Here is a 16342-nt window from a genome sequence, read left to right on the forward strand (position 1 = left end):
CCATGTGCTGTACTCACAAGGGCGTGTTTCCAGACAGGATTAAAGAGTTAAATGTAAGACCTGAAATCATAAAACTTCTAAAAGAAAACACAGGCAGTACCATGCTCTTTGACATCAGTCTTAGTAATACTTTTTCATAAATGTCCCCTCAGGCAAGGGAAACGAAAGCAAAAATAAACAAATGGGACTGCATCAAACTAAAAAGCTTTTGTACAGTGAAGGAAACTATCAACAAAACGAAAAGGCCACGTATTGAATGAGAGAAGTTATTTGCAAATGATATATCTAATAAGGGTTTTAATATCCAAAATATATTAAGAACTCCTACAACTCATCTCCAAACAAGAAACAATCCTATTAAAAAATGGACAGAGGATTTGAATAAACATTTTTCCAAAGAAGACAGATAGCCAACAGGCACATGAAAAGATGCTCAACATCATTAATCATCAGGCAAATGCAAACCAAAACCACAATGAGATATCACCTCACACCTGTCCGAATGGATAAAGTCAACAAGACCACACATAACAAGTATTGGTGAGGGTGTGGAGAAAAGGGGACCCTCGTCCACTGTTGATGGGAATGTAAATTGGTGCAGCCACTATGGAAAACAGTACAGAGAGTCCTCAAAAATAGAACTAACATTTGATCCAGCAATTCCACTCCTGGGTATATATCTGAAGAAAACAAAAACACGAATTCAAAAAGATACATGCACCCCTAGGTCCTCTGCAGCGCTGTTTACAATAGCCAAATCTCTGGACTATATATTTTTAAATGTGATATATATTCTTCATAAATAAAAAAATAAAAATTTACAAACTGTGAACAAACAGGCTTTCAGGGGTGCTGGAATATGGAGGCAGAGAGGGTGTTCAGGGACCCCTGGGTAGGAAAGTGTCCTTCCTGGTGCACAGTTCGGGTTATGAACCAGGAACACTGGCTGTCTGGAAACACGCCCTTGTGAGTACAGCACATGGACTGTTGTATAAATTCTTCCAGGCTAGTGTGTGAGCCACCAGTATAAATGAAAAAAGGTGTAACAAATATAGAGCCTTCCCAATCCCAGGAGACTGTTGGCAGGGACAGGGTAGCCGGTACCTGAGTGCCTCTGTTGGGGGCACTGGGGACCATGGCAAAGTGTGCTGATTTTCTGCATCTAAGCACAGCTGCCTCGCTCTCAAAACAATTTTATTTCCTTGGTTAGTGAAATTGAGAACCTAAGCTGACCCTACAGTGTGTATGGTTTCTTCTCACCCATCCATAGTACACGCAAAATGCCACACTGTTAGTTCTTTTAAGAGGGTCTTCTTGGAAGTGCCAGGTGACAAGAATTAAACGTACAGACACCATGTACTATAGAGAGGGTCTCTTGAAGTAAATCCCATACGTGCTTTACATGAAGTCTGATCCTTTTTTTTCCCTTGGGATCACAACTGTGGAATTATAAAGGACAGCAACTAGAAAATATAACTTGATATATCATCACTCATTTCATGTGCGTCTCTTCAGAAGCCTATCTGAAAAACTCCAAGCACTAAAAGGCGGTCACCTTTAACTCTGCTCCTCTGGCCCACAAAGGTTATTATAGCTGTCTGGCTGGCTGTCCCTCCACTGCCCCCGTGGACACTCAGGCACAACCAGCAGACTGACCCACAGCAATAGCCTCTAGGACAGGCAAGCACAGGCTGTCCCCAGGTGCTGGCCAAGCCACTGGAGTAACACCCAACCCGGCAATAACACAGAGGGCAGGAGTTTCCTTACGGAAGGAAAGCAAGATGAGAAAGCATGTTTAGGGCAGGTGGTTATGGTACATTTTCTTTTTTTTTTTCCTTCCATTTCCTAAGCTTTCTGTAATTTGATTAAAAAAAATTTTTTTTACTAAACATCTTTTTCATAAGAAATTGGAGACATATAAAGAAAATAAAGATCACTTAGAAAACCCATCATCTTGAGTCAGTCTCTGTTACCAATGTAAAAATATATTATGACAATAAGAAAGGAAAGGGTCAACAAAAAGATATTCCTTTCAATGTAGGAAACAACTATGCTGTCTTGATTATAGCAATATCACGGAGAAAATAAACTGATGAAAGGTTAATGAACTCACAATAAGCCCCAAATCAGAAATGAGGTCCATTGGCAACACGTTTATCTTTAAGGCAGTATGACTGAAACGCATATATTTTGTGATAAAGACAAATTAAGAACTGTTATGCTCACACGCTCGCGCATACACACAGGTATCCTTCATCAAAGCTACGTGCTAAGCGTGATGGTTCTGACCAGCAACGGCCCTGGCCTGCTTGCTCCTCCCAGGAGACAGCTGTGGGCCAGGGGCAGACAGCACTGCTCCAAACTCTCACTGTACCTTATCAGCAAAGTGCTGGATGATAAAGGATGTGTTTGACATTCTGGGTTTTTCAAACAAAGAGTTCTTGTTGACAAAATTATTATACAGCTTTTGAAGCCAGTTTTCATCAGTCCCATGTGGTAACTGGAAGAGAAAAGCAAATCAAATAGCAAGTATGGAAACAGAGGGGAGGAAAAGCACTAATTCTAAGAAACCAAGATGAGCCTGCACCTCAGAGTGAACTGTTCTACACGAGAGGCTCCTGTTTCAAATGCAACTCTAGGCATACATCTGTCTTTGATCTTATTCTTTAGAGTGGTATTTAAATGGACATATCAATGCTCTTTTATTTTTATTTATTTATTTATTTATTTATTTATTTATTTTGCGGTACGCGGGCCTCTCACTGCTGTGGCCTCTCCCGTTGCGGAGCACAGGCTCCGGACGCGCAGGCTCAGCGGCCATGGCTCACGGGCCCAGCCGTTCCGCGGCACGTGGGATCTTCCCGGACCGGGGCACGATCCCGTGTCCCCTGCATCGGCAGGCGGACTCTCAACCACTGCGCCACCAGGGAAGCCCATCAATGCTCTTTTAGAAGAACAAAATGTTATTGATGAAAAGGAAACGGTCACATAATGACGTAAGAATGAAGGATTTTATTTCTGCAAAATTGGCAGTATTTTAACATTTCTTCCCCCCAAAATTATGTGAACATGATTTTTATTCTTGGTTGAATGGGGGAAGATTGGAACCCAAATGTAGTCCTCCCCACCCCCTGCCTCAAGAAGAAAGCTGTTCTTTTGTTTTACTGCCTAGTTAATAACTACCTCCTTGAACTAAGATCTTACCTACTTAAACTAAGCTAGTTGCAAAACTTGTTCTTGATACTGCTGATTGTGAAGCTACCAATTATATTCAGCCTGAACTCTGTGAATCTAATACTCCATATAGGGAATAACTCTGTAGAGTGGGTACAAATACTCCTAGAGGTTACCTTGGCCTCTGCACCCTGCCCCCAGTAGATCAGTCCAGAATGTTTGGCCCTGATGCCTGTCTTTTAATCTTACATCACTGAAGGGGCTAAAGCGTAGGTGGCACCAGAAAGGCTAATCTGTGAGAAGAACCATGGAATTGAGAATTCTAGGGAGAAAATACCAGTAAGTTTTCAACGTTACAAGCATTTGGGGCTGGGGGTGGTAAAAATAAATCTTTGGAAAAGAAACAAGATGTGTGTTTAAATGTTAAAATATAACCTTTAAACCAAAAGAATGAATACTGTCCTAGGGATTATTTTTTCCTGTGGCCTGACAAAGGACACTGCTAGGCTGACTCACTGTGAAGTTGTTCCTCCCAGAGGGTAATAATAATAGGAAAATTCCTAGAGACTCTTTTGTCAATTGTATGATGTTGGGTTTTCAGCTGTACCTCCCAGTGGGTGACTCATGGAATCAGGAAGTAAGAGAAAACTCAGTTCCTATTAGTCATTAACAACTGGTGTATAGTCACTTGTTGTTTCCATGTCCACTCTATATATACACCTAGCGACAGCTTCAAAGGGCTCCTCCCTGCTGGACATGACCTAAGAGGTCATGCATGTTACCCAAGGGTGGGCTACACCTGCTGAGGGCGGGAGGCTCCCTGGACCCTCTGGGGTTCCTGCTATGGACTGCTGTCTCAGTATTAACATCCAACCAAATAGTAAAACGTCAGGAATTTACATGTACATTAAAAAAAAACCCATTTTGCAATATGCTCATCGATTACTACTCAGAAGTTAAAAACAACAATTATTTTAAAAAGTTACCAAGCATTCTTCATCCAGTAACTCCAAAATACCCATTTTGGCTTCAATCAGGTCAATAACTGGTTGGTTGTCATAAAAATCTATCAGAGTCCAAGGAATATCTTCCTTCATATACTCTTCTTGTTCAAGTTTAAAGACATGCTGGAAATCCGGAAGTCAACATAGAAAGTAAAAGAGAACGTTAGAGTGTGCTTCTGAAGAACAGGACATAAACGTTTGGAAAATGTAGATATATGACTGATTTGAATGTTTATGGAAGACCCTGAGATGCACGCCACCCTCCTTACCCACGATCAGTGCTGCTGAGGTCCTAACGTGGGTGTAGCTGTCATCTTCCAGCCCACTCGCAGGGGGTCCCCACATCCTGGGGTGTAAGGCCTGAGCCAGCCTGCCACCTGTAGCACTCAGGGTTGTCCTGGAGCCCCTTCCTGCTCAGTCACTGCTGCTGTCCAAGGCAGACCCAGCCTCTTTGGCCGGGTGGGAACCAGCCCACCTGAGAATGTTGGCTCTGGGGCCAGTATGAGAAGCTAAGAACTTGGAGAGCTTTGTACACTACTTGTTCGGGCCATGAGGGTACCAGGGAGGCCTCCCAGAGGGCTGGCTCAGGCTCATCCTGGCCGCAGGTGGCAGAAGGGGGAAGGGCTACGAGGAGAAAGGGGCCCACAGGAGAATCCCAGTGGGAATTGCACAGAAGCCCAATAGGTGGTTGAGAACTGAACGGCGCCCGTACAGGCCAGAGAGACAGCGCAACAGTGATGGGGGAGGGCAATGGATGGGACTGCAAAGGACAGCAGAGGGGAGATCACACCAGCCCCCTGTGTACCCCCAGAGAATCTCAGACCTGTGGCCTTTTCCTAGGGAGAGTGAGGACCCACGGAGTTCACGATGAGACCTAAGTTCTGGAAAGATAACTTGGTTTGGGGGTGGGGATGGCTTTGAAGAGGGCAGGACTGGAGGCAGAAAGGCCCGTCAGGACTCAGCCCAGGGTTCTGTGGAGGCCAGACACTGTGCAAGGAAGGTGGGCAAGAGCGACGAGGCTGGGATGAACGTGAGGCTCAGGACACTGGGTCAGCAGTGGTGCTTTAATCGCAAGAGGGAGCGTAGGAGGCAAGGAGCCAGGAAGGGAAGGTGGCAGGTTCACTTTGTCACTGCTGAACTCCCAGAGGCCACCCAGATGCAGGGGTCCAGCAGCGGCCAGACTTACGGGACTGGAGCTAGGAGAGGGCTCACTAAGGCTTTTATGTTGATATTTTAAGGTTTTACCTCTTCCAGGAGGATCTGCACATTGATAGAAGACTCAACCCCACACCCCCCCAAAATAAGTGGGGCAGGGGAGAAGGAGGATGAAGTGGAAGAGGAGGAAAAAGCAGAATAAAAAAAGAGGAAAATGGAATTGCAGCCTCTGACATGCTATTTTCAGGAGGTGTCTTGCACATGTTATTCTGAGGTTGAGGTGAACGTGTATGTCGGGGAGCAAGACGGCACTGGCGTCCCGGGAGGGGCAGGATCTACAGACACAGCTCGACCTCAGGTGAGTTATGCTGCACAGACACCTGGAATAAATCATCTTGGTTTCAGTTATTAAATGCTAAACTTCCAGGGAATCCTTGAGAATGTTAACAGAATACACATTTGCAACAGGGTGAAATCTTATGCTCATACATGACTTAATTCTGGAGCAAGGACTAGCAAAGCAAAAAAACATTTGCTGGGTATGATTCAACGTTAGGTCTTCTCCTTACGAGGATACTAGGCAGATACTACGGACCTGTTTTCAAAATAAGAAAAATGAGGCTCAGAGAACCCAAGGTCCCAGAGGAAGGAGGTGGTAGAGCTGAGACTCAAACCCAGTTCAGTTTGAGCAAAAGCCCATGCTCTCCGTGATGTCACACTGTCTTCTCATGAGTTTTGTGGGAGAAGCTGAATTTCAAACGACAAGCAGTTCTCCAGGTGAAGATGAAGGGATGGGGAAAGGACAGGGGCAGGTGGGTTGTGGCAGAGAGAGCAGCAGGTGCAGATACTGAGGCTTGCAAAGACTGGAGCCTTCAGGAAACTAAGTGGTTTGGTCTGGCTGCAGCGGGGGTGGCCTGTGTCCAAGAATGGCAGGTGATGAACTCAAACAGAAGTGGGCAAGTGGCTCCACAAAGATGAAACAGGAAGGGAAGGTGCAGTTTCAAGATATGGCCACAAGATGGTGCAGTGACCCAGCATGTGAGTGATCCAGCAAGATGTGAAGAGGGAAAGAACCAGACTGAGCCTCTCTCCATGGTCTGTCTCTGTCTCTCTGTCTCTCTGTCTCTCTGTCTCTCTCTCTCACACTCTCACACACACACACACACACACACACACACACACACACACACACACACACGGCTGAGAGCTAGTTTCAAGGCAGAAAAGTCACTTACCAGGTTAAACTGCTGTTGCAGCTTTTCATTAGCATAATTGATGCAAAACTGTTCAAAGCTGTTCGCATCAAAGGTTTCAAAACTGAAATACAGTTTAAACAAGTTAAGATATAACTTGAAGGATATATTCATTCATTTATAGGTTAGCATTTTTTCACAGATTTTACAGTTTAAAAGTTTTCTATGTTTTCTGCAAGTTTTAAATATGCCTCAAAGCTTCTGGTTTAAATATCCTAGCATTCAGTTTATAAGTCACCTTTTTCCAGGCTGCCCCAGGAAGGCATCTTGTGTGTACAGAACACCTACCTGAGGCAGCCATTAAAATAGGCATGGTACAATATGGCCTATCATTTAACCCACACCATAACACTGTCATCAGCACTATTATGCTCACTTTATAAGACTGAGAAGTTGAAACATTTGTCCGAGGACAAACAGTGTCAGACGGAGCTGTGAGCTGACCTGACTGTAACACTTACGTTTCCAGTGAAAGAGCAATGCTGCTTCCTGTTGCCCCACTCTTTGCTGCATGCAGAGGCAGCACGGTTTTGCCTCCCAAGGGGTGCTTTCACAGTCCTTGGAGGAAAAGGGCAAGGCCATCTAATACCCATAGCCCAGCAGACCCCTTTAGGTCCAAGGCGGACAGCCCCACCTCCATTTACAGACTTTCAGTGTCTGTCTCTGGAGCTGCAAACTCACAAGCTGAGAGGAGACCAGTAGATGACAGAATGGCGGGGCAGGCTGGAACTGTGCGGGGCCCATGATAACCAGGATTGCCCAACGGGCAGGTACTACTCAGCTCCAGCCAGCTGTGGCCATGGATTAATGCAGGTCAGGATGTGAGGTCACCTGATTCTCAAGAGAATCCAGAACCCTGATTTTATGTGAATCACCCCACTCTACGATGTGGGCTGAACAAAACTGGGGCACCCAATTCACCACCTGTCCAGATGAGTGCTCCTGCCAGAAGGAGGCTGAATACTTTAGGTGTTAGCATTGATGCTCATCACCTCACTTAACCCAACACCGCCCTAAGTGAAGAGCTGCCCTGACCCCACTGTTACACACGAGGGTCAGAAGAGATGGTGACCATTGCAATGTGGTGCCAGACATGCAATTCGACCCCAGCTCTTGGTGCCTCTAAAGTCTTAGTTCTATTTTTTTTTTTGCGGTACGCGGGCCTCTCACTGTTGTGGCCTCTCCCGTGGCGGAGCACAGGCTCCGGACACGCAGGCTCCGCAGCATGTGGGATCTTCCCGGCCCGGGGCACGAACCTGTGTCCCCTACATCGGCAGGCGGACTCTCAACCACCACCAGGGAAGCCCCCTAAAGGCTTTGTTCTTAATCGCTCTAATCCCGAGAGGTTCCTGCCAGCTTCAGCCATGGGTCCCCGGGGAATCTCACTTGACTGAGCCCGTATGGCTCAGTTTAGAACTCCTGGGGAGGTTAAGGGCACGGACTGTCCTCTGGGCAGCTGCAGGGTGACCTGGAACAGGAGAAGAACCCGCAGTCCTGACAGCCCCATTCCACACGCGCCCTGGGTGGTCCAGAGGCTCTGCCGGCCTGGACATTGCAGACAGGCCACGGCTGGGCCTGGAGGGGAGACAAAAGGGCCTCATCGCGCCCTGCAGCCCGCAGCTGGGGCCAAAGGCTGGGCTTCCTAGGGCAGGGGTGGAATGTCAAACATCAATGACTGTTTTCCTGTTCACATTTGAACAATCCTTATGGTTCTTAAAATATCTTCACGATTTCTTCCATTTGACCTTTGTAATAACCCTGTCAGAGAGGTCCCCTCCGAAACTGAGGTTCAGAGAGGTTCTGTGACTTTCTGGGGGCCACACAACAGGTGTGGTGCCGTGCTCACTCCCTGCGGTCTGACTCCAAGCCCCAGGCCTTTCCAACTCTGAGTCTAGAGAACATAAATACCCGACTGGCTGGGGAACCACAAGCCTCCATGTTTTTCCAAGCTGAAATCTCAACGCTCATAGCTTTGGCTTTCATCGCCTTCACAGAGGGTAACTTTCCTTTTCAGGCTGTCTTATTTCCAGGTCACCCTGAGCTCAGTCCTCTCAACAGCTGCAGGTGTGCATGCACGAGGGCTCACCTAGACATAAGCATACTGGAGAAAGGTGTGAAAGGATCCGCCCCAGACAGTAACACTCTTACTTAAAGAGGAGAGCTTATTTTTTTGGAGGGATGAAATGAATTCATGGGTGGCAGTGAGCATGTTACTTTTTAAATATCCAAGGAGGAATTTAATTTTAAAATATAAATTTAAAATCTACTCTAACAAGTTCTTAAAAATTTACAATTACTCCTGTCAAAGATTTGCCCACTTAGCCAAAAATTCAACTTCCTTATGACAGCGGTCTATCAGCCTGTGGATCTGACGCCGGCCTGCCATTCTCCTGACTCACAGCTCCCTGTTCTCAGCTGCCCCCTCTTTTCTTCCTGCCCTGCTAACCTGCAGCACATCCATCTACTTATTCCCTGCCCAGAAATCATCCCAACCCCTAAGTATCTGCCTGCCCCCGCCACTAAAATTTAAGTCCCTAGAGGTCAGAAGCCATGTCTATTTTCTTGAACAATCACACCTGACATAGTTCCTGGCACATGCCTATTTGTTCTTGAATGAAATAATATATTCTTAAAATAAAGGGCTACTGGGGCTTCCCTGGTGGCGCGGCGGTTGAGAGTCCGCCTGCCGATGCAGGGAACATGGGTTCGCGCCCCGGTCCGGGAAGATCCCACATGCCGCGGAGTGGCTGGGCCCTGAGCCATGGCCGCTGAGCCTGCGCTCCGCAACGGGAGAGCCCACAACAGTGAGAGTCCCGTGTACCGCAAAATAAATAAATAAAGGCTATTTACTTTAAAGACATTTTAAAAACACAGAAAAGAATAGAAAATATATAACAGTCACATTTCCACCACAATGAGAGAGACTATTGTTAAGCAGGGCTATTCCCATTTAGAAGTCTGCTTAAATGATTATTGGCTGCTCAAATCCTTTTTTTTTTTGAACGGACAAGGTAAATAATTTACTAGACTACCCCAGCAATGTATCACTAATTTATAACTGTTGACAGATACTATTAATTGGGGGTCATATGTATAGTATTAACTTAGAATCTAAGTTAAACAAGGAACTCCCCTGAGGCACAGCCTCACATTAAAGAGCTGTGGGAAAAGCGATTTCTCTCTATATGCGTAAAAGTTCAGCGGCCCCTTCTGCCTGCCCTCCCAGCAGGCCAGCCGGCTCTCCCCTCCAAATGGGAAGGGGAGGGAGAGCTGCTTTTCCCGGGGTGTGGGGGGATACTCCCCAATCTCGGTGGAATACTCCGTGATGCCTTCCCTGGGACCATCTGCCCCTCCTCCCCCTGAGAAACCAGGGTGGGTCCTGGGAGGGGGAAGGGGTTGGGCGCTGAAGGCCAGTTGCTAACAAACAAAAGCCCGGGTGCTAACTCCCCTCACGCTGGCCAGGCCTCACTCACTCTTCCTGGCTGTTCTACGAGTGTCTTTAGCACAAGTCTGACCTGGAAAAGCAGGACTGGGCAATGAAAAGAAGCAAGAAAAAAACCCCAGTGTGGGAACTTGGTCCCCCAAATGTATTAGAATTCTTGGAGGGACTTTCCTGGTGGCGCAGTGGTTAAGAAGCCACCTGCCAATGCAGGGGACGAGGGTTCGAGCCCTGGTAAGGGAAGATCCCACATGCAGCAGAGCAACTAAGGCCATGTGCCACAACTACTGAGCCTGCGCTCTAGAGCCCGCAAGCCACAGCTACTGAGCCCACATGCCACAACTACAGAAGCCTGTGCGCCTAGAGTCTGTGCTCCACAACAGAGAGGAGCCCCCGCTCGCCACAACTAGAGAAAGCCTGCGTGCAGCAGCGAAGACCCAACACAGCCAAAAATAAATAAATAAATAAATTTATTAGAAAAAAGGATTCTTGGAGAATGGGGCAAACACATGACCCTCATGATCCAAGAATGGAAGAAGATTTTAGGTGTGAGGAGGCTGGTTGGTAAAAGGCCTGGGTTTGAGTCTACCTCTGGCAGTGTGAGTGTGGGCAAGGTGCAGGACCGCTGGGGATGTTATTTTCACCCTACGAAACGGGAAAGGTATGTCAGGGCTCTACACCTCACAGGGCCTCTATAGGGAAACAGAAGTGGGTGAGAGCCTCATACAGTGCTGGGTTTTCACACCCGCAGAGCAACTGTGAAAGAGTCTTCCTAAGGCTTAGTTGTTTCACCTGTAAAACGAGGGTAATTATAAGGTTGTTTGAGGAATAAGAAGGTGCACGGAGACCACTCAGCATGGTAGCTGGCATGTGGCTCTGGAAGTTGGCCATTATTGATGTAGAATTTATTTAATACACCCTAGAAAAAAGACACTGTAGCCCAGGAGACTGTATTTAACATCCATATATATGCAAAAAAAAGAGAACACCATCTTTCTTTTTTTTTTTTTTTTTTTTTGCCGTACGTGGGCCTCTCACTGTTGCGGGCTCTCCCGCTGTGGAGCACAGGCTCCGGCTGTGCAGGCTCAGCGGCCATGGCTCACGGGCCCAGCCGCTCTACGGCATGTGGGATCCTCCCGGACAGGGGCCCGAACCTGTGTCCCCTGCATCGGCAGGCAGACTCTCAACCACTGCGCCACCAGGGAAGCCCTGAACACCATCTTTCTGATCATGTGAAACACAAAAGAGCAACCAGAACAAAATGACATAAAAATAACAGGCATTCGACATTAAAATGAGGAAAGACGGGCTCATTGAAGAGACTCTTACCCATAAATGTCCAAAACACCAATAAAAGTGTGCTGCTTGCCTGAAAACTGCAAGGCTTGGTTAATTCTCTCCACAATGAAGTCAAACAGCTGAGCGTAGATCTTTTTGGCCAGCGCGTCCCTGGCGTTGATGGCCTGGGACCTGGTCATGGGTTTCACCACCGTCTCGGAGTTTGTGATGATCTTGCGATTACACAGCCACTGAGCGACTCTGACACTCTCCAGGCCCAGGAGCTCACAGAACACCTCCAGGTGACTGCCGTCCTCCTTCAAAAGCAAGACACAAGCCCCGTCAGGGCCATCGGGCCATCTAAACCAGCAGTGGCCCACTCAGCCAGGTCCCTCGGCCTCTGCGTGACCAGGCCTCAGGACACAGAGCCAGGTCTGGGAGTGAAGCAGGAGGACCTGCAGTGGCACTCAGCCCGCACCTGGTCCCTGGCAGGGCACCGCTGTGGTGATGCCAGGCAGCCCTGGGCTTGGTCCCACCTGGATTTTCGTTCTGGCCAAAGACTGTCAGTAGTGATTTAGGCCACAGAAGCAATCCTCTCCCCTCTCCTGTGCATGTGGACACAGCCTTGAAGCCTCTCTTCCCTTTGCATCACATCCAGGCCACCTGTCAGAGCCTACACTCACCCTGTCCCTCCTTGTGTTGTTGGGATTTGCCCGGGGGGTCTGGCCCAGGAGGTACCTAGGTGTCATTGTCAGAGAGAACATGGTGGGCTCCCTGGATTAAAGTAGCTTCCCAGCCAACTTGAGGGCTGTGGTGGGGACTCTTCCCGGACATACAAAGTGAATCTTATTTCTCTCCCAAGCCTGGGCAGCAGAGCTGCCCCACTGGCCAGCAGGCAAGGAGAGTTCTCAGGCAGCATGGACTAGGGGTCCTTGTCACTAGGCAAGGAGATGTGATCCCATGTGACTGCACACCATCATTCCTCTCGGGAAGGGGAACTTGAGGCAGGCTGATCTGTAGACACCATCTCAGCCAATCGGGAAAACCACATGATTGCACTTAAAAAGCGTCAGAAGGCTTCCCTGGTGGCGCAGTGGTTGAGAGTCCACCTGCCGATGCAGGGGACACGGGTTCGTGCCCCGGTCTGGGAGGATCCCACATGCCGCAGAGCGACTGGGCCCGTGAGCCATGGAGGCTGAGCCTGCACGTCTGGAGCCTGTGCTCCGCAACGGGAAAGGCCACAGCAGTGAGAGGCCCACGTACAGCAAAAAAAAAAAAAAAAAGCATTAGATTACAGTGGAGATAACAACCTAAAAAGTCCTGCAGCCAACCCACATCCCTTCTGACCAAGACCACAATAATATGAAGCCTGTCTTTAATGTGCCTGATTCCCTCACTGGGGGAGGGGACTGGCAGAGCCATTGGTTTCCTTCCTTCTAAGCAGGAACCAAACCTTCTGAGTTAAAAACATTCAGCTACAGGTGCAGCTACCGGGAGAAATGCAAAGGGGCAGCAAGTTTTAAAAAAGTAAGCTGGCTTCATCCGATTGAATTTGCCCAATATTTCAAGTTCTTGATGCAAATGACTGAAAATTACAGGACTGATAATTTTCTACAAAGATTTGACATCTCTTTTGTGGAATCTGTCTCCTAAGATTGATAGACAAAGGATTTTTAGTCTATCAATTTTAACTCCTCCTCCAAAATACTACCTTCACAACAAACTTCACAGGACAGAGTTCAAAGCAAGGGCATTTGTTGGGTGGAAGTCATGGGAGTTTCAGAAGAAAAAGTGCAGCAGCCCATTTCTGGGGTAAATGAGCCAGGATCCAGAGGGAGAACCACACCTACACACATTCCAGGCCTACCATCACCTTTCTCCGAACTTCCCATTCCTTTGTGAACGGACTGACTCTGTCAGGGCTGGATATTGGTGGCGATGGGGGCAGGGTGCTTAGTGTAGGACTCTGAGGAAAGGGAGGAGAATTACTTCCTGGTCATAGGGCAGCAGGCCAAAAACACACCCTCCATTTCTGCTCAGCGCTCTCTCCCCTTAAACCGCAGGTCCCAGAGCTGAGAAATTACCAGGTGTACAAAATTAACAATTGTTCCCATCTGTTGTTTTGGGGACATGAAAGTAGATATTGTTATGGACTGAATGTTTGTTTCAGTCAAATGAAAAACTCATATGTTGAAGCCCTAACCTCCAATGTGATGGTATTTGGAAGTGGGGTCTTTAGGAGGTAATTAGGTTTAGATGAGGTCATGCGGAAGGGGCCCTCTTGATAGGATTAGTGTCCTTATAAGAAAAGAGACTAGAGCTTGCTATCTCTCTCTCTCTCTCTGCTGTGTGAGGACGCAGCAAGAAGGCAGCTGTCTGCAAGCTAGGAAGAGGGCCCTCACCAAGAGTTCAACCATGCTGGCACCTTGATCTTGGACTTTCAGCCTCCAGGACTGTGAGAAAATAAATTTCTGTTATTGAGCCACCCAGCCTGTGGTATTTTGTTATGGCAACCAGAGATGACTAAGACACAAATGTTAATACAAAGCTTTAACGATAGGAAGATTTTGCACTTCAGAGAAACATTTTTAACTGTGTGACTGTCCTCTTTACATGGATATTGTTGAGAATAAGCAAACACATACCCCACCAAGAATCACCACTCAAAACATTTGTTGCTAAAGAGACACACACATAAACTTATCTTGTGTCCATTAAATATAAGAAATCCATCACAAGACTTACATGGGAATATATTTCCATAGAGAGCACCACTGGTGTTTGAATCAGGCATGTGTCGGGAGGTAGGAGGTGTCCTTTCTACTAAAACTGTCCAGTGCCCTTAAGGCCCTGCATGATCTGCACATTTCCCTCCTGCCTACCCCCCATTTTCTGGCCTCATCTACCACCCCTCCTTTCTCTCACTCCTTCCTGCATTTACCAACCTTTTGGCTATTTTTTCCAATAACACTTCCTGCCTTAGGGCCTTTGCACCTGCTGTTCCCTCTACTTCAAATGTTCTTCCTCGAAGTGTGTGTGTGAGGTGACACAATTCACTTCCTTATGGAATTAGAAAGGCTTTCTCTGAATGCCAGATACAAAAGGCACAGCCCTGCCCCACCCCTACTCTGCTTCATTTTCCTTTTTAATGGCTATCGCCAGCTGCCAGAGCCTGTAACTGTTTATTGTGTCTCCTCCTCCTCCACTTCCTTCCCCCAGATCATAAGCTTCATGAAGGCCTTCTGATCTTGTTTTGTTCACTGCTGTTTCTCCAGAGCCTATAACAGTGTCTGGCACAGAGTAGGCACGCAGTAAAAATTTGTTGAATAAAAGAAAAACAGAGAATGCATTTCCCCCTTCTCTACTGTTGCAAGGGGAAGAAGCTTTACTTTTTGAAGGTAACCCATGGAAACTCCTACCTTCCTTGTTCCTGTTAAACTGGTCTCCCCAGTAGGCCCAATGTGCCTGGTGCTAAAATGCAAAAGCAGGGTAACCATGAGAGGTTTCTACTGATAATCCTCCCAACACAGGAAGGGTGAAGCAAACACATATCTTACACTGACCGCCGATCTCTCGTTGCCCACTGCTATGATCTGCACATTGCCCAGATGTAGGATGGCTGCCAGGATCTTAAAAACATCCATCTGAAACTCTTCCTTGAAACCTGAAAACAAAATTTTTCCCAAATTAGGAATACTGCATTTCTTCTCTTGCTCAGTTACTAGTAAGATAAACACCTGAATTCTCTCATGACACTCTAGTACCATCAGTGCCAAGAGCTGGGACAGGGAACAATGAGTAGACCCCAGGGAAAATCCAGTTCACTGTCTTTCTAGTTTGACGTGTGCAGACACACAATGTGAGCTGTACAACCCACCAGGTTTCCCTTTTGCTGTGGCTGCTAGGAAGTTCAACACAGAAATTAGTATCTGAGTAACCACTTCATGTCGGGTTCCTGGGAGAACCAGCTCTCATTCATTCTGTGTGCTGTGCTTTCTTGTTAATTTTTTTTTTTTTTCTTTTTTGCTCATAAGCTCTCTGGATGCTTTTTATGATGGATGCTGGATGGATTTCATTTGCCCCTCCAGCTCTGCACCCTGCTCTCTGCCCCAGGGGACTGGCCTGTTTGGACCAAGGCAACGGGTTCTGGTGGGGTTTGACCAGTGGGGACCCTGGCAGGAGATCAGAGAGCAGGAGGAGACAGGTGCTGGGTACATCTCCCCATCTCTTTCCCTGCAAAGTTGCCTCAGCCTGGCTGTGTTGCCAACTGACAGAACGTTACTGTTCCGAGTCAGCACTGACTTTCCCCACCCTTCCCTTCAGGCTCTGTGCCTGAACAGAAAGCGCTGCTGTTTCCAGGTCCCTACTGCTCCTCAGAGCCCCCTTAGCCCCACACAGTTTGTAGTTGCTCCCTTCATAAATAAGCCCTCCTCCTTTCATCCTATTTGAATGTGCCCCATGTTTCCTCGATGGGACCCCGACCAATGTATGTGGAATATCACTCGTGAATGAAAAATGTTGCCTGCCATATCATCAAACAATGGATGCTGTGGCCATCAGACCATCAGCCACTATCGCTGCCCACAATGGTGCACCCTGAAGGGATTCCGGATGGAGAAAAGCAGGATACGGGTCCTAGATAGCTAAGGTGCGTATCAAAGGAATGATTTCAATGAACCCAGACTCTTGAATCTTCCCATAAATAGAAAAGTGCTAAATTCCTTAATTTGAGATGTCTGGTTTTCTTTAATTAACCGTAATCTTTTGATGTTCTGACTTAAAACTCCTACATATCCTGGCTCCTCCCTTACCTCTTGGGAGCAGTCCCTCAGAGCTAGCTGAGAGGCTGTGTGCCAGGCTTAAGTCCTCAGTTTTGTCCTCCAAATAAAACATAATTCTCAACTTTTAGGTTGTGCATTTTTTCCAGTTAACAGGAGACCCTCGACTCCTCCAGCAAAAGAGCAGCAGGTCCTAAATGCCCCGTAAGAGCCACTGCAGCCACCTTCTGCTTCTGACTTGAGGACATCTGGACTATCTCA

General features: G+C 47.3%; 1 protein-coding gene across 1 annotated transcript in view; it reads right to left on the reverse strand.

Annotated features, from left to right (window-relative positions):
- Positions 1 to 16342, reverse strand: part of MYO5C (myosin VC) — a 107613-nt gene that overhangs the window by 67086 nt on the left and 24185 nt on the right. Inside the window, exons 9-13 of the mRNA XM_065871728.1 lie at positions 14861 to 14967; positions 11355 to 11620; positions 6569 to 6650; positions 4161 to 4301; positions 2375 to 2500 (exon numbers count right to left, since the gene is read on the reverse strand). Of these exons, the coding sequence (XP_065727800.1) occupies positions 2375 to 2500; positions 4161 to 4301; positions 6569 to 6650; positions 11355 to 11620; positions 14861 to 14967 (722 nt within the window). The remainder of the gene's footprint in view (positions 1 to 2374; positions 2501 to 4160; positions 4302 to 6568; positions 6651 to 11354; positions 11621 to 14860; positions 14968 to 16342) is intronic.

The sequence above is a fragment of the Phocoena phocoena genome, chromosome 2 (genome assembly GCF_963924675.1).
Source record: "Phocoena phocoena chromosome 2, mPhoPho1.1, whole genome shotgun sequence".
NCBI classification, from domain to species: Eukaryota; Metazoa; Chordata; class Mammalia; order Artiodactyla; family Phocoenidae; genus Phocoena; species Phocoena phocoena.